General features: G+C 40.4%; 2 protein-coding genes across 4 annotated transcripts in view; one reads left to right on the plus strand and one right to left on the minus strand.

Moving 5' to 3' along the window:
- Positions 1-16230, minus strand: part of PLEKHA8 (pleckstrin homology domain containing A8) — a 33967-nt gene extending 17737 nt beyond the window's left edge. For 2 of the 3 annotated variants that reach the window (XM_067561974.1, XM_067561977.1), the window contains exons 1-7: positions 16122-16187; positions 9120-9236; positions 7945-8100; positions 5878-6002; positions 4425-4583; positions 3478-3518; positions 1662-1819 (exon numbers count right to left, since the gene is read on the minus strand). In XM_067561974.1, coding sequence (XP_067418075.1) covers positions 1662-1819; positions 3478-3518; positions 4425-4583; positions 5878-6002; positions 7945-8100; positions 9120-9236; positions 16122-16161 — 796 coding nt within the window. In that variant the 5' untranslated portion in view covers positions 16162-16187. Of the gene's footprint in view, positions 1-1661; positions 1820-3477; positions 3519-4424; positions 4584-5877; positions 6003-7944; positions 8101-9119; positions 9250-16121 lie in introns of all 3 variants that reach the window. The other variant, XM_067561975.1, reaches the window with a different exon arrangement.
- A 310-nt stretch (positions 16231-16540) lies between these two features.
- FKBP14 (FKBP prolyl isomerase 14) lies at positions 16541-26082 on the plus strand. Its single transcript, XM_067561978.1, has 4 exons — positions 16541-17452; positions 19698-19849; positions 22822-22949; positions 24661-26082. The coding sequence occupies exons 1-4, from the start codon at positions 17256-17258 to the stop codon at positions 24817-24819; spliced, it is 636 nt and encodes a 211-aa protein (XP_067418079.1). The 5' UTR covers positions 16541-17255; the 3' UTR covers positions 24820-26082.
- The last annotated feature ends 536 nt before the right edge of the window (positions 26083-26618 follow it).

Below are 26618 nucleotides of genomic sequence, written 5' to 3' on the forward strand. Positions count from 1 at the left end.
TATTCAGAACGAATGGCTCTATTGATCTCTGCATACACTCTTTTCTACAGCCATTAGCAGAACTATACAATATTGGCCGCTCTGGCTACTCAAATTGGAAGAGCACCAGTAAGGTTCCATGAAAAAGATGTCACTTTGTGAAATGTCATCACATTTTTACTTTAGTCTTCTTTTTCCTTTGTCCCTTGAAGGGAAAAAAAATGCAACTAAGACTAAAAATGTGTCAAAGGATGAGTGTTTTCCTAAAATAGTCTACTGTCAGTCGTATTGAACCTGCTGGAAAAGGTTAAATGGGGGTCTGCTGACTCTCACGTATCTTGTTATCTTACCCAGATAGAAAGGGCTATAGGAGTGGCTTAATGGAGAAAGGATCTAGGATGTGGGCTGAGCAGTTCTGCAGTAGGAACCTTAAGTTCAGCCAGGACTGGGGAAAAGGTTTGAGCTGAATATGTCTTATTACTGTGAATTTCTAGGTAAACAAAAAACAAATCCAGGTAAAAAGGGAGGGGGACTTGGTTTTAGAGCAGGTGCGAAGACCATGGGAGGTTGCCTCTAGTCAGACAAGGCACATCAACCCTCAGTTGTTTTCCTTTCCAGTTACTGTATTTCTGATTTTTCAACTATTTCTTCTGTTTATACGAGACCAAACTAAACTGAAGAGGGAAAAACAAGAGCAAATGAAGTTCTGGAAAGCCAGTGGGAGAGCTAAATACTTGTGACAGGCAGAGCATAATTTGGTAAGCTGACAGGAGCCTTGATACTGCTTGCATTTGTGCACAAATTCTGCTAGATCTGGTTGCTAGTGCCTGTTCCTGCATTATGTACAGTAAGGGAAATACAAGTGATTTGAGACTGATCTAGTCCATTCAACAAAACAAAAAAAACCCTCAAACACTTCAACATAGCGTCTAAGGGCTGGATTCCATCATATATTGAACTGTTTTTATATAACCACTTTAGCATAAGTTTCACACAATTGTTGGAAGAATGCAAAATCAAAATATAAACAAAATGTTTTAACTTTGCTTATCTAGGCTAGATGCCAGCTAGGGTAACGGGTATTTTAATACAATGTTGTCTGAAAAGTGGAAGAATCTTCCTAACACAAAGAACCTCTTAATTTCGGAGGGAGGCGTTTGAGGGTTTTGTTTGTCTTTGGGTTTTGTTGGTGCTGTGTTGGGTTTTTAAGATATGCTACTGCAAGTCTGAGTGAGCTGAAGGCCAGCCTTTCGGAAACAGGCACACACAGCTCACATATGCACTTCTGACAATACGGCCCTTAGTATTTGAAAAAAGGTGCTGATGGAGAGCCTTGAGGAACGAAGCCCACAGAGCACGTGAAGTGCAGGCGTTTGCCAGACAGCACTGCCAATTTCTGTCAATTGTGACTCAGAAGAACGTTCTCTAGCGTGAGAGAGCAGTTTAGTCACTACACCTCTTCAGCTCTTGATCTCTCAACCCAGGTCACCAACAAGGGTGTGAATTCTGTTGGGAAGATTTAACCCCTGGGAAATTGACAGAGATCAAAGTAAAACTACAGTAAACTTGTAATAAATCCCGACCAACTCCATCTCTCTTGGGATGCAAGATATCCCACACTCTTATAAGACTGTGTTCAAAAGTACTAAACAACAATCCTGGATATTTTGTGCTACATTTACCTGTCAAATTCTCTTCTACATGGACTTCAGCTGAAACATCACAGTTCCCCTCATTAGTTTTCAGATGTGAAGATATCAGATGGTTTATCAGGGTTTGCTCACAATGATTAGTTTCTGCCTTTATGGAGCCATTTTCAAAACTGTTCAATTCCATCTGCCTGGAGGAGGGGAAGAAAATAAAATCTAAACCAAAGGGCAATGTAATACTTTGCTTGGCATGTCTTTTCCTGTGAAACTGTACACAATGGCGTGAAAGAGGGACTTGAATCCAAAACTGTAGCCTGTTCTAGATTTCTGTGAGCAAAATATTTGTCTAACAAAATATTTGTCTTAGAAGGAACCACACGGCTCCAAAATATGTTTTTCCACTGTGTATATTTACTGAAACAACCCTAAGCCAAGAGCATGGAATATTTGAGAGAGAAAAAAAAAGTACAGTAGAATCTCAGTTACAAACACGTTGGGAATGGAGGTTGTTCATAACTCTGAACAAAATGTTACGGTTGTTCTTTCAAAAGTTTACAACTGAACATTGACTTAGTACATCTTTGAAACTATACTATGCAGAAGAAAAATGCTGCTGCCCCTTTATTTTTTTAGTAGTTTACGTTTAACACAGTACTGTGTTTGGTTTGGGGGTTTTTTGGTCTCTGCTGCTGCCTGACGGTGTACTTCCAGTTCCCAATGAGGTGTGTGGTTGACTGGTCAGTTTGTAACTTTGATGTTCATAACTCTGAGGTTCTACTGCACATACATTATTAAGAGAGGGATATAGCCCGCAGTTGATTTTTAAAAAAGTAAGGGGCAGTATTGTGTCTGAAACAGTCCTGCTCCCATGGTTTTAGTCATATTTTCCTATGTTTTTCCCCGAATATCTTTTTCTCTGCTGTTTTCTGAGTCAATGGCCCAAACATACATAACAGGTGAAAATGGCCATACAAATGGGAAAACAAACTATACACAAAGTGTCATCAAATGCACAAAGAATTCCCCCAATCACAGGTTATAATAATTTAAGGTATTACTTGTAACAATAATATGTAAAAAAGTTTTCAGACAGAAGTAGGTTGCCTTTAAGGAACTGTTCATGCAATTACAATAAATCAAAAATGTATGCTAAAAAGGAATTATATGTTTATTGGAATTAGTCTACTTTTAATAAAATTAAGAAAGTCAGGAAGAAAGATTACCCTTTTCAGTGAACAGAACATGTTTTTACAGTTCTTGTTTTTTAAATACTTGGCTTAAAAGCTACATCAGAGACCTGGGGAAAGTATTAGCTTTGCATTGGAGGCTGAAAGGGGGCACATCAGCAGTACAGAGCGAAGGTGTTTGGAACAGACCAGATTTTAAAGAGATGTTCCAGTGGCAGATTGTACTGTCATTGGTGGTATTATCAGTCATTGCTGCAATGGACAGCTCATTCATTTATTCCTTAATTCATTGGCTCCTGTCACCTCTACTTTCTGCTGCAGCACTTGTCATATAGGCAATGCGTGGGAGCAGAAACCAGAAGTGGGGATGAGAGCAGTAAAGTATGGATGAGAAGGTTGGCTAGCCACCAGCAGCAGAAGGTTGCAATAAGGATAGTGGTACAAGAAGTCACTGGGAAATAGCCAAGAGGGAAAAGTGTGAGCCAGGTGACAGACAATCCCCTTTTCCTCTAGTCATTTCAAGATACGTAGCTTAGAAGCACAAACTCTGTTGTGCTATCAGGTATTTGTAATATCAATACGTTTAAAAAATAAAGTAACAATATGGGAGAGTCGGACATAACCAAAAAAATTACGCCATTCTTAGCAGAGTTTTAATATACCTTTCTGTTGTAGTGCTACTGGAAGAGATGGGAGGATTTACCTATAAAACAGGAAAATTTATCATTAAAAAAAAAAAAGCAGCATTTTGTCTTCAAACTTCCACGTTTAACAACCCAAACTGACGTCAATAAGAAAATTAAGCTTGTGTTTTATATTTCCCTGAATTGGAGCCCATATGAACAGCCAAGGAAGACATGCAATAGGATTTGAACTATGAAAATAATTGGGCCCTTCTCAGGCAAACAGATCTATTCTGAAGATTAGCTGGCAAAAATCAAAAGATAGACTAATCCTCAGGCAGTGCGTTGCTACCTCCACAAACAAAACAAACTAAGTATGGGAGCTGGAGAAAAGGTAAGCACCTCCATTAAACAAAAGGCCAGTGAAAGGCACGGTAAAGGAAAATGAAACCCTTCTCCTGGGTATGTTTAAATTAAAAAAACCTACACACACCAAAAGAAGAGATGTGTCCCCCTTCCTCCCTTCACCCTAATCTGTTAGCCAGGAGAACTGCTTCAACTTCAAAGATATGCCTGGGGAATCTGAGACAGTGATAGTGAGAAAAGTTCTCCAACTTCTGTGTAGCTTGCAATTGCAGACATGGTGGTAGGATTATTTTTAAAATTCATTTTGGGCTTCCATTGCAGCCTAGCACACAGTCGTAATATTCTGGGACATTGATATTCACAGCTGGATCAGGTCCCAAGTATTACTGGGCAAGGAGTTTAAACTGCTATTAACAGTATGTGTATGGTGACTAAAATGTACATTTAAAGAGTTCTGCATCACTTGCAAGGCATTGGACAAACCAGGATGTCACCGTGGATGGTTACTATCTCCATCCTGGGCTAAAACCCCCTATTCCCCTCTTCCACAACTGCTACTTTCTAGAAAAGGCAGTATGCTTTCAATGTTGAGACCGACAGCAGAGATTGCACAATGTTACCTTGTTTGATTTGAGGACAGCCAAGTGTGGAGATTCTGATGGGGTATGATGTAATAACTCAGAAGAGAAGGCCATATTTGCAAACAACATACATTCTTCAAGAGTTTTCAGGAAGGTGTTACATGTCGATTTCAACAGAGCTCCCATATCAATTCCATTCTGTGAAATAATTGGAAAATACTTTATTTGCCATCAAAGCCTAATTTGGGAAGACTGACGTTTACAAAACCCATCATCCCTACAGTCATGTTTCTTAATCATCAGAAGCTCAATATCGTCAAAGAACTAAACATAAGAAGCACTCTGATCACAGCCATGACAGCAAACACTGGTGGGATTGCATCTTCTCAAGGTATGCCTGCTGTTGTCAGCTGCCTCCAGTTACACCAATCTCAAAATGCAGCATTTCAACAGCAACATCTGTTTATATGCCATATGCTCAGAGTTAAAACATGTTAAACACATGCTCTGGTGAATTCAGTACTGGTCCATGACCTGACATTCTATTAGATTGGCATGACTAGAGGACCCCATGACAAGAAAATGAAAAGCTGACAATTCAAGGATACAAGTGATCTAGGATAAGATTATTTATGTATTGTACTTAGACCCAAAGAAAGGTGACTGCAATTGAACAATATGTAAAACTAAGTCCTATGCTGCCACCAAATCCCTACGTTGTCTATATAACGTACTCAGGGCAAAGGATTATATCCCTCCTGACCCTTGTGTACTAGATGTAATTTGTTATTGACAGCAGATTGCTATTAGGCTAAACCATTCCAGTTATGAATAATCAATTGCAAGGTAAAGGGACATTAAAAAAGCACTGACTCATTTTCCTCACAACACTGAATTATGAAGTGGGAAAATACAAATATTATATGTATGTTTGTTACAACCATTCTAACAACTGCTTACTGGTCCTTTTTACAAGACCAAATTGGATACAGGAACATTAACACTATCACATAGTTTGTTAAATCCATCATCAAGGCTTCAGCGAGTGTGTCTACTTGGCTGGCTTGGACACCACAATAACTCCCCTTCATGCAGCGATCTGCCAGCTCCACAAACTTGTGAATAAAATTCTGCTGGGAGGCACCACAGGACGACTGTACAACTTGGCACTGCATACCTTTGCTCCCAGCGGCTTATGAGGCATTAGTATCCTGATTATAGTTACTGTATATGACCTCAGTACTGGCCAGCACAATGGATGCTATAATCACCACATTACATAGCAATATAGTATCATTTTATAAAGCAAAGTCTGTCGCTTGGGTACTTTTCTCCTATATGCATTTAGCAGGAAAGTCAGTGCAACATTAAACAGAAGAACATCCTTCTTTATGTCATGATGGGTTCCTCCTGTGAGGTGTTCAATCCAACAGGACAAATTCAGAGTGCTAAGCCCCCAGTGGGACAGGGCTGTATGAAAACAAAGTTGTACCTCTGATTCTGATACATCAGAAATGCTAGCTTCCTTAGTTTTATTCACTTGCTGAACAAGGAGGTCACAATACAGTCTAAGCTCTGACATTTTGGTTTTCAAGGCTTCGGTGTTTTCAGTGAACTCTAAAAATGAAACAAGAGGAGAGTTGGACACACCCCATCAGTCTTTGCAGTAAATGTTTTTGGAAAGTTGAGGAAATAGCTAGTGCTATTTCAGTCCAGTCCAACCCAGTTGAACAACATTTCAACACATTCTCTATTAATTCGAAGATGTAAAATTTAGAACTAGGTTGACCATACATTCATTTTTATGATAGTTGACAAGCATGCATCTTTTGATATTTGCCAACACAACCAGGAACAAAAATAGAAAGTCTCAAATACAAGATGTCTGACCTCATGAGCCTTTTTATTCAAGGACTAAATCCCACACTATAGTGTGCTTGTTTGCTAAATCATCTGAGGTATAAATAACAGTAATGTCCGCTGGTCATAGCTTTTTGTTTGTAAAGTACAGAAGGGTGGGAAATGGAGTTTGAGAAAGAAAGCTCATCTTAACACCCACCTCATTATTAATAATTAAGGGACCTGAATGCCTGAAAGCTTGTTTAAAAAACCCCAAATAGATTACTAATGATCCACAAATTTAATACATTAAATACATTTAATACATTACCAATCCTTCCGGGAAGTGGGTCTTTGCAGCATGTTCAGTTCACCTTACGCAGAAGTTGTGCTTCCAAAATACCCCCCCAAACCTACCTCTATTTATACTAACCCAGTTTACAAATAAAAAAGAACTGTGTACATCACCCAAAACTAATATGAAAATATTGGACCCCAATTACCTTGGTTTTTTGGCAGCAGAGTGTATCCCTCTTATATCTTGTTTCAGAACAGAGCATTCCAAACTAACTAGGCCAAGAAGGCACTCCTTATCTGTACCAGGGTAGGACATTTACATACCTTCCCTTTGACAGTTTCCCTATACCGAATGCTGAGTGGTATTGTTACAAGGTATTGTGGGATACTTACTACAAGTGAGGAAAAATAAGCATAATATGATTTAGCATGGATTATCCAACACTTGTATTGAATACATACCATATTAACACCATGAGCATAATGCTATTAATGGGGGGGAGGCAGATGTGCAGGTGGGTGTGTGACCTATATGCATTGGCTAACAATTCCCTATTACAAACTTGCATTGTGGAGTAGACCCTCCATTTTGTGTCTGACTCTAGTTGGTGTCTTGTGTTGAGAGCCAGTCTGTATCGGAGTACCCGTAACCTGATGCAATGCATAGCAAGTCTGGAGATTAAGGGGATGTGTCTTACCTTGTGGAGCCTTAACACAGGAAGAGGCACCCTGATGGCTGCCAAGGACTATTGACTTGCTAATGACTCTTATCTGCTTTCCCACCCACAAAGGTGTTGGGCAGGAGAACTCAAGATGGCTGGGGCATGAAGTCGCACACTGGGACTTATGACCAAGACTATTCTTAGGAGCAGAAAGCTTTCTGTGTGGAGGTGGCAGACCACTGCCAACAGCAAGAGGGACTTGCTGCAGGGAAACAAGGAAGTCTCCACTTAGCCTGAACATGAGCAGATCTCAGACCCAGAAGATGTGGAGGGAGGGAATTGTTGTTTTCCCCCTACATCTATAAATCTCATGTGCTTTCTTGTGTAAGACATTCCTTTGCAAAGTCTGTGTTTCCTATTTAACGGTCAGAGGATCCCTGAAAGGTATAGTAGCCCATGGGATTAGGTTTTTTTTTTGTTTGGTTTTTTTTTACATAATTTAAAATAAACCAAGATCAAAATCTCCAAACCCACATGGTTAGAGTCAAGGTCCTAAATCTCTGCTTAGGCCTGACTTTCAGAGGTGCTGAAAGCCTGCTGCCCAGATTTGGACACTTTGGCACATTCCTAGCACACATTTTACCATTCCTAGGTGCAAAACTGTTCGAAAAAAATGAGGAGATAAAGAACAAGTATACAATGCACTGTTCAGGGAAGGCTAGAAATGCCAGAGCTACACAGCTCTGAGAGAACATTCTTGCCTTTTTCCTTCTGTGTCCTACTGTCTGTCAGGCAGGCCTTGGCAGTTCCTAGTGCAACCAGCCACTTTTGCCTCTCAGGTGCGTTTCTGGCTTTCAGATAGAAGCACTGTTCTCCAGGAATAATCAGATCCATCCGAGTATTATCTGCAGGGTGAACTAGGAGTAACACAGATTAAGGTCACTGAATCAGATTCCTTTCTGTTTGAGTCAAACCCCTCCAGTATGATGTAGCCAACCTATCCTAAACTTCGCAACAGAAAAATACTGGGATTCCTGGAAACGTAGGGAGAAAAGTTGAGGTCAAATAACTATCAGAGAACTAGTTTTCAAACAAACAGACAAAAAAAAAAACACAACTTTCCAACTTGCCACTACGCAACCCAGGCTAGGTAGTTTTACTTGTCAGCCTCTGGGCAAAGGAGTGCTCCAGGCCATGAAACAGAAAGGCCTTCCACCCACTCACCCAAGAGCAACACTGACCTCTCACTTATGTCCAGCTGGACCCTTGACAGCTACAATACAATGGAAAAGGAGTGCAAAATCAGGGGAGGGAGTGAGAAAAATAAATGGAAGAGGGGAGAACACATGCATATGTGATATATACAGGTGTGAGACAGTCAGTAAAGCTCTCTGCTGTGAAAGCCAGTTTTGTGGATTACACAGTACTACCTGGGACTCCTTTTCAGAGGAGGCAATTTCCTGCAACAAGTCTGCATCTCTGTCCATCTTTCCATTTTCCTGCCTATACTTATACCTCAATTTGGTCATTACTAGTCTGCTCACTCCTAACGGATAAAGGACTGAAGTGGGAAAGTTTATTCATGATTTACACGGTCAGAGTGGACTTTCTTGCCTCAGATCCATGCCAGGGAAGATTTAGCGGGACCTATATCCCCCTACACTATGGCTCATGGAAGAAATTCAAGTGTTATGACTCCATGTGGCATGCCCATTATACTAGATGGTTATAGTTCTTGGAATCCTTTTTTCTTTATTTAGTTATTTTAAAGTTTAATACAGGTAATATTCATGTTGTGCTATGGGAGTGTACGGAAGAGAAGTCATGATACCTGGATGACATGTCAGATCACAGAAAGGATCTTTTAAGGACCATAAGGGAATAAGAAATTTACTAGAAGAATTTTATGCAACAGATTCTCAAGTTCCTTAGTTACCTTGAATTTCACACACGGCCATTTGGATGCTTCCCTTACAACCCTTCCAGGCATCTTCCCGAGAGTCATAATATGACAAGATACCTCCACAGAGAAGAAACCATCGAGGCTGCCAGCCTGAAAAGCAAAACTGCATTTCTCAGTGAACACACATTTCTTTAGTTCGACAACTATGTGGATTTCTTGTGGGAATCTAACAAGTAAAGCCCAAACAAGAGATACTCACGATGGTTAAAGCTCAATTAACCTCATTTCCTTACAGATTTTGACTGTGCATACCATAGCAGCCTTTGGCAACAATTACAAGCCTTTCCTGCAGCCCAGCTGGATTTGTGAGATGCAGGCGAAAATAAGATGAGAAGATTTAGTGGAAGAAATTATCATCCCTTGCTGAGTATTAAGCCACAGACTAATTTTCTCGGTCAAGCATACCGAAGACAGCTCAAACGCCCGTGTTTTATAGGAAAAACCCTGAAGTTCCAGTGAAAGTGCCTGTCAGAAACTGTTTGTAGCCAAACACAAATCAGCATGCCAAAAAGTTTACAATGATCCCTGAATTCTAAAACTACAGGCAAAACAGATAGATGCCTGGGTCCATTCCATTTACAAGTAGTCCTGTGGTACACCAAGCCAATAGACTGAGATGGAAGAAAAAAAATTAAGCTGAAATTTGATTTCATACTTAAATTTCTACAGTATTTTAGATAATGAGTATATGAATCGCGTAGATGTTATGAGAGAGACTTTTTAGAACTCTTGCCATTTACTGGCAACCTTGTTTCTTTGGTTTGAAAAAAAACCCAAAACACTATACCTTTTTGTAACAGGTACATATGGGGAAAAGAACAGACCACACTCAATTTGGGTTATTAAGTAAAAGCGGGGGTGAGGTGGAAGACAAAAATATCAAGTCATTTCTGATTTTAGGCAGCATGCAGTAAGGTGGAGTTTATTCAACACAGAAGAGCAGTTAATTGCTTCAGACCCTTGATAGTGTAGAAACAAATTACTTAAATAATATGCAACTCCTCGGTCAATACAAGACTAATTCAGACTAGGGCTTCTGCTATTCATAAATAACTTTAGCTAGGCTGTTATGGCTTAGTATTGCCAGAACCCAACTGAATTACAGCCTCTCAGTCAAGGACTGTACACAGTCTAGGAGGCAAAGAGCACCGTCTACACCTTGTTTAAAATGTATTTTAAAGCAACTGTATTTGTATTTTAAATGTATTTAAATTAACTGACCCGCTGCAAAACAAATTAGCCTTTTGCTAAACATCTTACTTATCTTTCTACTAGATCAGCAAACATAGAATGATTCACAATTCTCACTATGTAGAACAAGCAAGCATGAAGAATGCATTTTCAGAACAAAATCATTACTGATGTATGAGAACTCAAAACTTTAAAAGCATATAGTAATTTTCCTGTGTCAGATTTTAAATATTAAAAAGGCCCCAGTTTTTTAAAAGGTCAGATAGCAAGGATGTTGCTAGAAGATATATTTGCGAACTGGGACCCAACGATACTGAGCCAGGAAGCCATCAGAAGATTATCCTGAAGAGCCAGCTAATAGTACTAGATGGCTAAAAATTGCTGATATTGCAACAGGGGCATTACCTTTCATTATAGGAGCTTTAGGTTTGATTATGGTCACAAAACTAATCCTATAAAATGGATCTCTTTGTGTTCTAAAGAAATTCTTTCCACACAGACTTCCATATCATGTTTGCAAGATGATTTTCCAACTCCCAGAGCACCAAAAGCTCAACCTAGTATCTGAAAAGTTAAAGCTGTGTTCTTTCTGTTTGTTAAAATTGACAATAATAAAGATTCTGGAATAAGAAGTTAGCTGGTGCACTTTCATTGATGAGGCACTAGGCAGACCAGATCAGAGATCTGGCAGTAAAACTTTGATGCTGTCTGTAAAACAAGCAGATAAAACTAAAGAGGCATTGAAAACACGTCTATCCAGGGCCCAATCCAACAGTCACTGAAATCAACAGAAAGACTCCTGTTGACTTCAGTGGGCATTGGATCATGTCCTACAATCTTGTACTCTTATGTATACTTAAAATTAGTACCTTTAGCAGCTGGTCATTTTTATCTTATTACCCATCAGAGAGATGAATAAGTTTGTATCTGCTAAGGATTCCGCACTGTCTTCACTTTTCCACAAGCTGGAAGGCCTACTTGTCTACTTTTGTTTTCACTCCTCAGGAAGTATGGATGTCACTATCAAACAAGGTCAGACTCGTTCAATAATAATAGGGCAATAATAGGGCTTAACTTTGGACACAGTTCAGATTTCAATGTTGTAATGAGTAAGAATCCTAAAAGTCTTGGTTACAGACTGCTAAGACAGAGTTTACAGTTTAAAGACATGTAGATCATGACAGACACACAATGCAAATCCAGCTGGGATAACTAAATACTGGAGAATGCAGAGAAGTGGAACTGATTTCAAGTATAGTTTTCAAGTACATAAAAGGTTGTTACAAGAAAGAGTGAAAAATAGTACTCCTTAACCTTTGAGGATAGGACAAGAAGCAATGAGCAAGGGAGGTTTAGGTTAGACATTAGGAAAAAAATTCCTAATTGTCAGGGTAGTTAAGCACTGGAGCAAATTGCCTAGGGAGTTGTGGAATCTGCATCACTGGAGGTTTTTAAGAGCAGGTTAAACAAAGACCTGTTCGGGATGGTCTAGTTATTACTTAGTCCTACCTTGAGTGCGGGCGACTGGACTAGATGACCTATTGAGGTCCCTTCCAATCCTACACTTCTATGATGACCTGGAAAACGTGCTCTGATTAAGAGATGCTAATTTGGTTGGGTTTCTAATGATACCACGGTAAGAGACACCAAGATATTTTTCAGCCACTGGATTATGAAAGTAATACTTTATTTATTTACTTCTTGGTATTCAAAGCACTTTACAAACATCAACTGTTAGATCAACTAGATCAGTATTATTATTTTTTTTTAATTTCATAAATGGAAAAGAAGGGGATGCACCTATATCCTTCCAGGCCAATGATGGCCAGTGGGGAAATACTGACCGGCTAGTGGTTTAGATTGCCATTGTTTCCCTAAAGCAATGGGGGAGAAAGAGTCCCAGTGACCTTTAGAGGAGCTAGTATAAGGCTCTTTCTTGATGCAGACATTCTTTCTAACGATAGACCTGTATTTCTTTGCCCTGTTGTGAAAAAGGTTATTTAGAGGGATATAGCAGAACAACTGACAATTTCTGGAGTCCTTTGCTTTCTTTGATCTCAGTTAATCACATTTTATGCCTGGATACGGGACAGATTCTGAAGTGGCTATATTGGCCAGTGAACTCCTCCTAACAGGAGAAGAAATTAAATTCATGCTGAGTGTTTTAGATTTGTCAGCTGCTGCTGCTGCTTCCATTGGCTGTTAAGTTTTCTTGACACATTTGCAGCCCAGAGCAGGGTTGCCTACATTACTGGAGTGGCTCCACTCCTTTCCTTTTTGAGGTCTCTGAGGAAAGTTACTCTGATGCACCAAGATTCCCCAGGCAGTGCACTGCCCGTGTCTGTCGCCACTCCTGCGCCAAATAAGCGGCATCACTTATTCAATATGTTGACACTCAGTTATATATATCCAACACCTCTGCCTGATGGTGCAGCTAAACACAGGACCAATATCTGCATGAGATTCACGGCTGGATGACAGCTGTGCAAGTCTCAGTTCAGATGAGACTGAGGCAATATCGATATACTGAAGAAGGCAACAAAAGAGCTAGCACAGATTATACCAGCCCTGACATTTGGAGGAGGATCTCTGGCAATGCCACACAAGTTCGCACTCTAGGAAGTTTATTAAAGCTTGGATTGCTCCTGGATCCTCAGATGGCAACTGTTGCCTATAGAACATCCCCCTCTTTGCCCCGACTGGCACATGGTGAGATTAATACATCAACACCGTTGGCAGCTGGTCCTCTATGTAGAGAAGGAGTATGCCTTCCATTATTAATGAGTCATTATTTTTCAGTTAGTGGAAGTATGTTTATCAGATAAAGCATAGGACTAAGAATCTTCTGACTCAATTCCCAGATCAAACAGAACTGGTAAGACACCTTGGGCAAGTAACTTACGTGCCGTGTTTTATCATCTGTAAAGAGAGGATAATATTACAAAGCTCTCTTACAGGGATGTTGCTGGGCATAAAATTCATTAATGTCTTTAAAGTGCTTTGAGATCCTCACATGGAAAGAAGGCTATCAAGGTGGACAATAGTTGATTTTTAAAAACTTAAAATTAAATACAGGTTTATTTTTTAAAAGAAATCTATTCAAAATTAAATTTGAAATTGATAACCTATGTTGAGGTCTAAACTTCTTATAATCTACTAAAAACATTTAAATTAAATACAAAAACGAAAACAAAAAATATTAAGCAGTACACCTTTGCTGCCAAGCTTTAAAGAAAGTCAAACCACTGAATTGATGGAAGTCATTTGCTAAGCACCTGGAACTTCAGTTTGTTAAAGGGCTAACCAATTTTTGACAGCAGTAACCTCTTCTGTAAGCCACACCTAAACAAATACTCTGCCTCAGTTTTTAATACGGATAATGAGGCGCTTAGTGGTAGCGGCAGGGCAGCTAATGGAAATGAGGATATGGAAGTAGAAATTACCACATCCGAGGTGGAAGCCAAACTCAGCCACTTAATGGGACTAAATTGGAACAAGCACATGAAACTGAAAGCCAAATAGCAAGGATTTTTAATGAATCTGTAAATTCGGGGGCATATTCTATGACTGGAGAATTGCTAATATAGTGCCTATTTTTAAGAAGGGGAAGTGGGGGGCGGGGAACAATCCAGGACGCTACAGACCTATTAGTTTGACCTCAATTGTATGCCAGGTCTTGGAATAAATTTTGAAAGAGAAAGTAGTTAAGGACATAGAGGTAAACGGTAATTGGGATAAAATACAACATGCTTTTAAAAAAGGTAGATGGATCATACCAGACCAATCCGATCTTCTTTGAGAATATTACTGAATTTTTTTTAGACAAAGGAAATGCAGTAGATCTAATCTACCTGGATTTCAGTAAGGCATTTCATGCAGTTCCACATGGGAAATTATTAGTTAAATTGAAGGAAATGGGGATTAATATAAAGAACTGAAAGATGGATAATGAACTGGTTAAAGGGGAGACTACAACAGATCATACTGAAAGGTGTACTGTCAGGCTGGAGGGGGGTTACTAGTGGAGCTCCTCAGGGATGGGTCTTGGGACCTATCTTCCTTAACATTTGCAGATGATAGAAAACTACTTAAGATAGCTAAGTCCAAAGCAGACTGTGAAGAATTACAAAGAGATCTCACAAAACTGGATGACTTGGCAACAAAACGGCAGATGAAATTCAGTGCTGATAAATGCAATGTAATGCACATTGGAAAACAATCTCAACTATACACATAAAATTATAGGGTCTAAATTAGCTGTTAACACTCACGAAAGAGATCTTGGCATCCCTGTGGATAATTCTCTGAAAACATCCACTCAGTGTGCAGCAGCAGTCAAAAAGCTAACAGAATGTAGGGAATCATTAGGAAAGGGATAGATAATAAGACAGAAAATATCAAATTGTCTCTTTATAAATCCCTGGTACTCCCACATCTTGAATATTAGAATAGGAATTGGTACAGAAAAGATACGGAAAAGGGCAACAAAAATGATTAGAGGTATGGAAAAGCTTCTATATAAGGAGAAATTAATAAAACTGGGACTTTTCAGCTTGGAAAAGAGATGACTAAGGGGGGATACGATAGAGGTCTACAAAATTATGACTGATGTGGAGAAAGTAAATAAGGAAGTGTTATTTACTCCTTCTCATAACACAAGACCTAGGGATCATCAAATGAAATGAACAGGCAGCAGGTTTAAAACGAACAAAAGAAAGTATTTCTTCACACAATTTTCAGTCAACCTGTGGAACTCCTTGCCCCAGGATATTATGAAGGCCAAGACTATAACAGGGTTAAAAAAAACTAGCTGAATTCATGGAGGATAGGTTCACCAATGGCTATTAGCCCCGTGATAGGCAGGGATTGCTGCTTGCCAGAAGCTGGGAATGAGCGATATGATGGATCACTTGATGATTACTTGTTCTATTCATTCCTTCTGAAGCACCTGGCATTGGCCACTGCCAGAAGACAGGATACTGGGCTAGAGACCATTGGTCTGACCCAGTATGGTGGTTCTCATGAGATGCAGAGTTACCAATCCCTTATTACAAGGATTGTCCCTTATTTTTTTACATCTCTGTACAACAAGATTGGGAGCAGCAAAAAATACACCTGACGAATGAAGGTGAGAACTGTGTATTATGATTAATAATGATGATGATATTAATAACATAAGGAGGAGGGGTGTGGAAGGGCAGCAGTAACAATCTCTTATTTTTAAAATATAATTATGTCAGCAACCCTATGTTCCAGTGGATTGGTTTCGGGAGCCGTAAAAGTAGCTAAACTTGTTCTGCATTTTTGCATTGGAAATACAGGGAGGTACAAGTGCCAGGAAGTACCAGTGCCCAGATAATTATTGTAGAGTAGGTACATTGTGTCTCCCTACATGCAATAAAATCTAGAAGTCTGGGACTAAAACACTGCCGGATGTGCGAAGACCCAGGTATCAGGCATGTGTTTTGCCGTGTTCCTGCACTGGCCAAGAGGTAAATTATGTCTGGATCCCCGAACCAGAGCCAGGGTTTTACAACACAGGCGCTCTGGGCTGGGCTAGGGTTCGGCTTTCCGATGCAGCGGGCGCGGCGAGTCTGGCTCGTCCTTCGGAGGGGACGATTTGGAAACTTGGGGCCAAAAGTCAGCAGGACCCAACACGTTCCTTTACCCCCGCAGCAATTCCCGCACCTCCAGGGTCGCGTCCCGGGGGAGCACCGCCCCCGCCCCAGCGCGCCCAGGCTGGCACCGCTCGCAGGGCTGGAGGTTAGAGGGGAAGGCACTCACCGCTCAGATAGTTGGTCCACTTGTACAGCACCCCCTCCATGGTAGCGAGGCGCCCCCCATCCAGCTCTGCTCGGGCCAGGGGAGATCCCGTCTTCCCCTAGCACCTTTTAAGCCTTCAGCCCACCCGGCGCCCCCCCACAGAGCCACCCATACCCAGGTCCATCCTGGGGCGTTTCAGAGCAGACCCTCCCCGCCTCCGCCGCAGGGCGCTTCTAGCGCACAATCAAAGGCTTCCGCACATGCCCAGGCGCCGCCGCCGCCTCACACAGGCTCAGCCGCCTGCGCGCAGGAGGTGTGTTACTAAGCCGCTTCCTGAATAGCAGCCGCCGCCGCCGCCGCCACGTGACTAGCGTACGCGGAGTCGGGAAGCGAGCCGCTGGAATGCCCAGAGCGTGGTGGCTTCCGGGAACCAATAAGAATGCTGCGAGGACTGCAACGGCGCCCCCCGCTCGGAAGCGCACAGGAGCCGGTTCTATTGTGCGAAGGTTCCACACAAGGCCGGATTGTGTACGAACGTTCTCTTCCCGAAGCAGCCTGCACCAATCACTTCCTCCGACTCCGATCGGCGCTGGCTGTGGGTTGGGCGGCCGAGAAGACAGACAGGTCCACGCGTCCCAATAGAGAGGCGGCCTTCGCTGGCCAGTCCCTCCACCCCAAGAGAACCAATCATGGTGTGTGTGAGAAGGGGGCCGCCACCAGCTGAAGTTTTGAGCGTGGTTTGTTGGGGGCGAGGTTGCCACGTCTGCTGCTGGGGTCCTGCAGCTGAAGAGCTGAACTGAGGGTGGATGTGGCTCCCTCCTCTTCCCTCAGCACCACCCACCCACCCGTGCAGGGGGCTGGAGTCCCTGGGGAGCCCCCAGGCTCTTTCCGTTACAGTGAAACCTGCTTTAAGTGCCCTGCAAAAATCAGCGCCCGGGCCACAGCGGTGTCTAAAGACTGAATCCCCTCGTGCTGGCAATAGTGGGGGCGCTATAAGGTGGCTGCTCAAGGCACGGAGTGTAATTGACCCAGGAGAAGGAGAGGTGGGGGTGTCTTTGCTCCAGGCTCCCTGCTGCATACAACTGTCATTTACGTATCAGTCATCCAGATTTTTTTTTTCCTCTGCGAGAAAATAGCCCTTGCTGTGATTTAAGGATGAGGGTTGCATTTTGGGCTCCCCTGTTTAGTGTGGTTGTTACTTGTGTGGCTGGGGCTCTTATCCCAGAAGCAGAAGTGAAGATTGAGGTGCTCCAGAAGCCATTCATCTGTCAGAAGAAGACCAAATGGGGAGATATGATGCTGGTCCATTATGAAGGCTATTTGGAAAAAGATGGTTCAATGTTTCACTCCACGTAAGTAACTCTCTCAAGCATGTAAGATGTGTGCCTGTAAGTAAGACACCAGGTGCTGGTTTAAAGCTTTCCTTGGCAATTTTGGTGATCTTCAAAAAGAGATTAGCTGTGTGGATAGTGACTAAGCTCCAAGGCACTAGGATATATGTATAAAACTGCTAAATCCTATTTATATATCCACACCCCAATAGACCCATTTTAACAGAAAAGTGTCCCTAATTCATTCCCTTTCTCTTTCAATATAACTGATGGAATGTACTTGTTTTTTAAATTTGTTTTAGGAATGTGATGGTCTGTGTTCCCACCTTCCTTCTCACCCCCTTATTGGAATGAAGACCCAGAAGTAAAACTCTATTTAGCTTCCAAACATCCAAGTCGCTCCATGCAGATAGACCCTCATGGAGCTCTTTGAAGGATTGGGACTTTAGGCAACATGATTTACAATTCAGATATTGGCCTCCATCTTGCAAATATACACAGGAGTAACTTTATACTCATAAATAGTCTTGAGTTAGCTCCTTGGGCCTTCTCATGTGCAGAAAGTGACATCGGATTATAGAACAAGCTTCCAGAGGAGATCGAGCCAATCCAGAGCCCGTCTCTAGGAAACTCTGCAGAACCTTTCATTTTAAAAAATAACTTTCCACTACAGGAAAAGTGACAATTGCAACATTGATATCTCCTATCTAAACATCACTCTTCCACTCTCCTCCCCAAGAAAATGTATGTCTTTCTAAAAAAGTAAAACTACAGACTGCTTGTTCTTTTTTTACAGATCAATCCTAACTAAAATCTCTCACCAAATAGTAAATTCTGACCAATTATCTCTTATAAGAAAACCTTTTATGTCTCTTGTAAAGGAATTATATTAATGTTTGTCATTCTCTCTAAGAAATTTTCCATTGCTGGCTAACTTTTGTGTTTTTTAAGTATCTTCTTTCAATATCTAGTAAATACAGCTGGTCAGAAAAATCAGATAAAAACAAAAACCAAAAGATCAATGAAAGTGGTGATAGATTTTCACAATGTTTCCAACCAGCCGTTCCAGTTAATGAAAAATTCTAATTGCACAACTTTGCAGTGCTACGACTTAAACTAAACAAGGTTGGGCCTAGTCATTACTGGGCTGGGAAACCTAGAAAACCTAAATGCTCCATAAAGTGGTTTTGGAGGCACTTTATTCCTATTATAATACTAAACTAATATTCCATCATAGTACACAGGAGCACCAAGCTGTTGGCAGTGACTTCTGAATGATACCTAAAGTAGAGTCTTGTAAAAAGCCCCATTTCAGCAAAGTACTTAAAAGCATGTTCTTTATTTGAAATGTGCAAGTGTCCACGCGTCAGATCTAAGTAAGCATTTGAACATGTGCTTAAAGTTAAGCCATGTTAAATCCCAGGGAAGTCAGTGGGATTGATTCAGTGGAACTTTATTGACTTAATTTTTGTCCAAATGTTTTGTTAAATAGGAGTGTGATTACTCACATGCTTAAGAGTGTTGAATATAGTGCCTAGGAATTCTATGGATTTACTGTACAGTGGTTATTGCCCTGGTGTACTAGCCAAATTTCAAGTTTGGAAGGTCAGGGTTACATTCTACCTATTAAAACTTAAAAATTCTACCTCTATTCATTTATTTCCCCTATACTAAATTTACACATCTGTTGTGTAGTGTTGTTGCTTCATAATGGCTGCTGTGTGTTTCTACCTGACGTGGTTATTTCAAAAGACAAACACGGTTAACAGTTTTAAACATAATAGATTTTCACAATCTGCCATCAAGGTTCAGAAATAAACCTCAGGCTTTATCATCTACCAAGTAATCAATACAGCCATGACTGTGTGTTCTTAACAGTATGATTCCATTTCTACAATGATTAGTAACTAAATGGAAATCAATGATCAGAGAAACAAATTATTAGATTTGCTGTTTACAGGACATAAAGAAAATGTGCTGGCTCTAGGCACAAACATCTTCATGTCCCAATATATGCAGGATGTATTTTTGTTTTGTTTATAATTTCACTGCACTGTTTAGCTTTATTTCTCCTTTTTAAAAAGACCATGCTTTAGATATGCAAAAAGTAGGTCTGCTATCAATAAAGAGGTGCAAAGTTATTGTTTAGGGTTTTAGTTCTGTAATGCTGCAGTGTGAGCCTGTTCAGCTTTGTGTAATGGTTAATTTTCATGCACATACTAAGCAGGTTAGGGGCTAACTATTTTGTTCAAATGTTTTTTTCTAGCCACAAACATAACAATGGTCAACCTATGTGGTTTACGCTTGGCATAAAGGAAGCCATTAAAGGCTGGGACAAAGGTTTGAAGGATATGTGTATCGGAGAGAAGCGGCAGCTAACTATTCCTCCATCCCTTGCTTATGGAAAAGAAGGGAAAGGTAAATAGTTTTAAATCCTCCTCAAGCTTAACACATTCCTAAGCCTCTACTGCATTATCTCTTTTGGCCTAAGTAGTTAACAGATTTTTGAAGTCTTGCAAGTTGTTTTCATTAGGAAGAGAAATTGATGAGTCAGACATCTCTGTGATGTAATCCTGCTTATTTACAAAGAATGAACATCAAGTCCTGTTTTCCTGAACACAACAGGAATCAAACAGCAGGAGATAGTTTCTTCGTTCACAGTTCCAAGCCAGCACTCAACTAAAAAACTGTCCCTTTTTCTCAGTGTCATACTACAAGTGCTTCTCTGTCTGACTATTGGCCTTCCTTGCTGCCTTCTCAGTATGCTTCTCTGGTGTGTACACACCCGCAGTCACATCACTTGTCTGCCCCTGTGTGTGTTATTAGACCACTGGGAAATCCCAGTCATTGCCCAGGCTTGCATATCTTAGTATTTGTGTCGTGGTTTTCCATTGTTTCAGCAATTGCTAAACAAAGAGGCATTTAGTTGTTCCATCATTTAGCCCAGAGGTTCTCAAACTGGGGATTGTGACCCCCAAGGTTACTATGGGGGGGTCATGAGCTGTCAGCCACTGCACATGTTGGTAAGGGTGGCATGGCATGGGGGGGTCATCACAGCCTGAAATATTTTCAGAGGGGGTCCCAGCAAAAAAAGTTTGCAAACCCCTGATTAGCCTGCCCTGAATGGAAGTTAGCTACTGCAGCTACTTCAACAAGATGGTGTGATTGCCCAGTTCCTAGCATACCAGTGCTGCACTGCACTGCAAAGACTTGTCTTTCCGCTGTAGTATTGATTTATCAGAATTGATGGTCGTTATGTGGCTCTGCATCACTTTATCTAGCTTTAGCAGTGATTTTTCATTTTCCAAGATGGTAAACACTTCCAAATGTCTCTTTGGGACAAGAGCATAAAAACTGGAGATAGGCACCTGTTGGGGTACAACGTTAAGTGTTTTTTTAATTATTATTTGAACAATTAATAGTGCTAAATATTTGCATCAATGGACGTTGCACATGTCATGTGGATCTAAGGCAATGTGTGCCTATAACTCAGAAGGAGTAAGTGTTCTCTGAGGAAATTTAACTCTACTACTATACCATCTTATAATCCAAAAACTAATTTAGGAATGGGAAATACTTGACTCCATATACTCTGTGTGTGTATTCTAGCAAAATTGGAGGAGCCAGGGATGGCAGGTAACTAAACACACTTCCCCTTACAATAATATTTTCAACTATAGATTTCTAGAAGCACTGTTTTTTGGCTTCCAGAAATGATGCAAGAAACAAAGCAAGCTTTTAGCATGTAATTTAAATTAATACACCCTGGCCAGTCTTTTGCCAGCAGGATACCCATAGCACCTAATTCTCTACTACCATGCATATGTATAAATAACTACATAAAAAGGATGTCAAATGCTACCATTTCCATTTGGTGCCACTTCATACACACTTAGCACAAGTGTAAATAATTAAGATACAAAGCAGTGGAGAGCTCCCCGCCAGATTTCCAAAGAAGCCTTGCCAATACACACAGCACGACTCTGTTTTTTATGTTAAAAGGCCTGCTGAAGAATTAAACAAACCTGCCAGTTGCAGTAAGAAATGGTTTGCTCCAGAAAACTTTGTAAAGAGTGTGCCTGCTTACCTGCTGAGTGTATTATTTGAAAACAGCTGTATGTGGAATAACTGGTCCATTTGCTTTCTTCATGCTGCCTTCCTCAATACACACATGCTGTCCTCAGTCCCTCTATCCTTGGCGCTGCCTTTGCTCTCTCACCTGGAGACCGAGTTGCACTCTTTTTCTTGTAACCCTAAGAATTACCTCCCAAGCACTGTCCCCTTTCAATTGTGTTCCCAAGACTCAGTGGCCATTTGCACATGCTAGAAGGCTGTTAGCATCTCTTTTGTGAACTAGTTGCTAACTTGCTAACTCAGACTAGTAGCTGAGCTTTCTAGAGATCATTAGCACCCTATCAGGCAAGTAGCAGAAGAGATGGCAGGGAAGAAACTGTCTCGGAGCTCTGAGGATATTGTCAGGAGCAGGGAAGGGGTTGTCACCTGGTGTGCAAAAGCAAGGATGTGTATTCTATTCCTGTAGGCTTTGCACAGCAGGCACAAAATTAAGTGGTGTGCCAAAGATGGAAATGTGCTTCTGATAGTTTAAATGATTGTTTGAGGCACGTAGCTCTTTTACTGACTGGACCTAAATGCTAAAAGATAACATGTTGTTAAAGCCAATGTGTGGTAAATTTAAAAATTCAAAGCATGTTGAGCCAAAGGTGGACTGCTTTCTGTGTCACTACCAGAAAACCTGCAGCCTAGTCAAGCATCTAATACGAAGTAATTCACCTAGTGTACGTATGCCAAGCATACAATCAGATTAACCAACATATTTAAAAGGTTGATATTCTGTGGTGCAGTCCTAAAGCCAGCAGAGCCAGCAATGGGAGAATCACCCCAGTGTAGAGTAATCCTGTGACACCCTTCTCACCTCTGCTACTGGTATAGGGAACAAGGCCAGGGCTTTCTCAAGCCCTGGCTATCCTGAGCTGCCATATCAGCCCCTTAGTGCCATCAGCATCCAGCCTAATCAGGATTGGGGCACTGCACAGAGACCACCTTTTATAAAAGCATCGCCTGATCTACCCTGTGCTGCTGTTTATGGATTGACTTAAATGCATACCTGTCTTCAGTGGGACAGCTTGCATGTGTAAAGTTACATATGTGTTTTGTTGTCTGCAGGATCAGAGGCCACTTACAATTTTAACTGGTCAAATACACTACCTGCACTCTGCTACAGATACAATAATCCTTATTCATTCAGTCACCAGCAATCCTAAACAGCTTTAATGAAACTGCACTAGTAGAAGACTGCCCAAATGTTAACGGACTTTCTAAGGTACTGAATGTAACATTCAATTTGTCTCAATATTTAACATCTTTGGTAGGAAAAATTCCACCTGAGAGCACACTGATATTCAACATTGACCTTCTAGAAATTAGAAGTGGACCGAGATCACATGAGTCATTCCAACAGATGGATCTTAATGATGACTGGAAGCTATCCAAGGATGAGGTGAGTGTGCTAACTAACTTCTCAACAAAGTTAAAAGAATGAAATAAAATAAACAAAAGGGAACTTCCTTTTCATAAAAGATTGAAGTAAAATTTGATACTTGTCAAGAAATGGTCTCATGGACTATGGCTCTAACTAGTGCTAGGCAAGGGCCTTGAGTTGATCGAGAGTGCTCCCATGCCTAGGTGCAGGATGGAGGCCTAGGTTTGCACCACACTTAGCATTTTTCTGTTACTTTGTCTGATTTAGAACTTTTTAGAAGTGAAAATTACTTAAACCCTTCTTTCAGTCAGTTGCTGTTTTTTGTACTACAGCCTGGATTTCAAATCCTACTGCTGTAATACCAATATCCGATGACACTTCATCATGTTACTTTCCTGAAAGGATGCAGCATTTAACATTGTTCATCCTTTGCTTGACACTTTTCTAATTGGGACTCTGCTTTTAATATAGAACTTAATGGTGGAAAGAACTGCAAATTTCAACACTTATTTTTTAAACACAGATCATAAAACTATTGTAGTGGTTGTTTATTTTATTTTAAACTGAAAATAAAAAACTCTAGCCATGCAGGATTAGGGATGTACCACAATCCTGCCCTGGAACTCTCCTGGTATTTCATACTTGGTTTCTTCCTGTTGAATCATATTGGTGTATACCAGCTATACGAGTGCAGCTTTTGTGATGAGCAAAAATATCCATTAGGGGGCTAGGTGAGACCACTAAACTCCTTTTTTTGTTTTCAGCTGAGGACTGGAATTAGAGCTGAAAGACTCATCCAGTTCACTATTCCACTGTTAGCCATCCTAGCAAAATATCAATCTATTAATGCCTGTTGATTTACCATAACATATGCCACAAAGCAGTGTACTGATGTGGATAAAACAAACTTCAACGTTTGGAAGATGTGACCCATTGGCTTGGTGTTAATTCAATCCTAAACAAATCTTGGGTATTGTGTGGTAAGTCAGCTGTAATTACCTAATGCACAATATCTTCCTACCCTGGTGGAAGGTTGTACAATTTAGAACTCTCAGGCTTTAAACTGGATAAACGTCAAACTGAACAAGGACTGAATTGTATCACTCAAAACAATTAAATGTTCCTGTTATCCCCTTGTGGTATGTTCCAGCAGGAGTTTAAGCAGTCTTTAAATGGATGTCTCATGGGTAAGATTTTTGTTGTGAGTTTTTTTTGGTGTTAGAATAATTCTTTAATATAGTGATTTCTGTTCCAGCAGTAAATGCTAGTAGTGGACAGTTTCCCAAATACATTTTGGTCTGGAAACTCAACCCAATAAGTTGATAGTTTTTTGTTTTTTTTAAATTTTGGTTAGGTGGATCTTATACTGTTGTTTGACATTTGTAAGCTAGACAAATTTTGTTCTCTAAATAACTGGTAGCCAAAAATTTCCATTCTTAGTTATATTCACTTTACCGTACAGACTAAAGGACACACTTTCACGGCTCATTTTTCTGGCATATACCTAAAGCTATGATGATTTGTGCCTTTGCTATTTTATTGCTTCTGATAACAAAAAGACCTTGCTATCATCCCTGACCTGGACTGCTAAAAATCTATCAGACAAGTTTATTATCTACTTCCCATGCCACTAAGAGGATAATTATTATCTAGTATGCCCATAACAAATATGGTAGCTTTTCCTGTACCTGTCTCGTGATGCAGACTATTAATCTATCTTCCCCAAAAGGTGAAAGCGTATTTGAAGCAAGAATTTGAAAAACATGGAGCAACAGTAAATGACAGCCATCATCATGATTTGATTGAAGACATATTTGATAAAGAAGATGAAGACCGTGATGGATTTATATCTGCAAGGGAGTTCACGTACAAACATGATGAGCTGTAGAGCAGCCTGGCAGAATTCTCCATGACACAAGGGTAGAAGTGATTTACAAAGTGTCAAGTTTTGTAACAGTTTTGATTCAGTGTTCAGAGCTGACAGTTGCAAATGGAAAAGAAGAAACACTCCCATTTTTCTTTATTCAAAAGATTGTCTATTGATGAGACAAAATGTTTTAACTATTTTAGGTATTGAAATTAAGCCTTTTTCTGCAGCAGTTGAAAAGGTTTATGCAGTAATGGAGGCTTTCCTTGTACGAACCCTTATCTTGTATTAACTTATTTTGCAATTATGAAACACAAACTTGCCATATAACAAACTTTCTAAAATCGAAATCCAGCCCTTTATCTGCCTTGAATTTGCTTCTTATGTGCTATATATATTTCATGTGACTCTCTTTAATAGTATAAAGCTTGTTTAATTTTAGCTCAGTGACTTCAGTTATGTGGCATTATTTTCCTATGCAAATCTATGTTTGAAGAGCACAAGAAAAAAAGTGCCAACTAATTTTCTTGAGGCTGTCAAAAAGAAGTACACTACAAAGGTGTGACAGATGTTACTGGTCTTCTCAGCTGTAGCAATATAGTGTAATCTACCTGGAATGGAATAAGAAATGAATGTCTTCCACTGGTTTATTTTTATAAATATAGTAAGTTTCCTTAAAGTATCCCAACAAGCCAATAATGTATTTTGTATTTATTTCAGTGATATTAGTTAGAACCAAGGTAGTAGTTAGATGTTGCCAGTTATTTTTTGCTATTTATTTAAACTCTTATTTAACAACATTCCATTTGGGTTGGAGAAAGGGGGATGTGTACAAATATCTCAAAAATAGCAAGCTACAGCAGAGCACACACACTTCTAAAGAGAGAATTTACTATGCTAGTTAAGTGCCTTATGCATTGGAATTAAGAAACTGGCATCCATGCAGAGAGAGCATACATTTCTCTTTGACCTATTTAACATGCCTTTGGCTGAATGCTCAAGTTTCAAGTTGCTTTGCTATGAGGGAAAAAGGTATCCTGAGAGGAAGTGGGTGTCCTTATGACCACTTCACACTGATCTAATTCCTGTGTCACTGCCTTAAATAGTTTGGGGATGGGGGGTTGTTTTTGTTTTGTCATTTTTTACATTGCCCATGGAAAAAACAGTATTTAGAGGTGCACACTGTACAATGCAGTATGTTTCTTGCAGTATTTCATGAGTGGTACAAAAATTAATTGACCAAGTGTGCTAAAATTTTAAACAATAAATTGACTTAGAAAAATATGAAGGTATGATTGTCTTATTGTGCTGCTTTGTCATTGTGGAGAATGTGGAAGATCTTTCTTTTATTGTGAACATTATGTTTACCTGCTTGATATTGCTTAGTCTGAATAAGGGAGTTAATCCAAAAGGAGCTCTTAGGAAAAGCAAGCAGGAAACATAACAATGGCCAGAGACAAGAGATCTGCATGTAAACAGCTTCATGGGAATTAAGGGAACAGTGGCTGGACTATTGGGAAGACGCTGCTTCCAGGGGCCAGGCAAAGTTGCACAATTTGTTCACCAAAGCTGAGGCCCCAAGATCAAAAGGGCACTAATTAATTAAACTCTTCCATTAGAGAGGGAGGAGGGTTCAGTGGTCTGAGGCTGTTCATGGAGAACAGTTGAACTGGGATGTGGAAGACAGCTAAGAGTTCCAAATAAACTTTAGGTAAGACCTAGGCATATAGAGCTTCTGAGGTTTTAACCCTTTTCTCTGCTCTTGGGTGCACAGACAGTTTGTCTTTTTGGAAGGAGCTGTCTAGAGTCTCCCTTTAATC

Source organism: Emydura macquarii, unplaced genomic scaffold (assembly GCF_026122565.2).
Source record: "Emydura macquarii macquarii isolate MOO-44397 ecotype Brisbane River unplaced genomic scaffold, CSIRO-AGI_Emac_v2 contig_2422, whole genome shotgun sequence".
NCBI lineage: Eukaryota > Metazoa > Chordata > Testudines > Chelidae > Emydura > Emydura macquarii.

Excerpts from the sequence above, each read along its gene's own strand:
- FKBP14 (XM_067561978.1), top strand. The coding sequence starts at position 17,256 with ATGAGGGTTGCATTTTGGGCTCCCCTGTTTAGTGTGGTTGTTACTTGT. Across the intron at positions 17,453-19,697 it reads GGTTCAATGTTTCACTCCAC|CCACAAACATAACAATGGTC; the intron begins GTAAGTAACTCT and ends GTTTTTTTCTAG. Across the intron at positions 19,850-22,821 it reads TTATGGAAAAGAAGGGAAAG|GAAAAATTCCACCTGAGAGC; the intron begins GTAAATAGTTTT and ends CATCTTTGGTAG.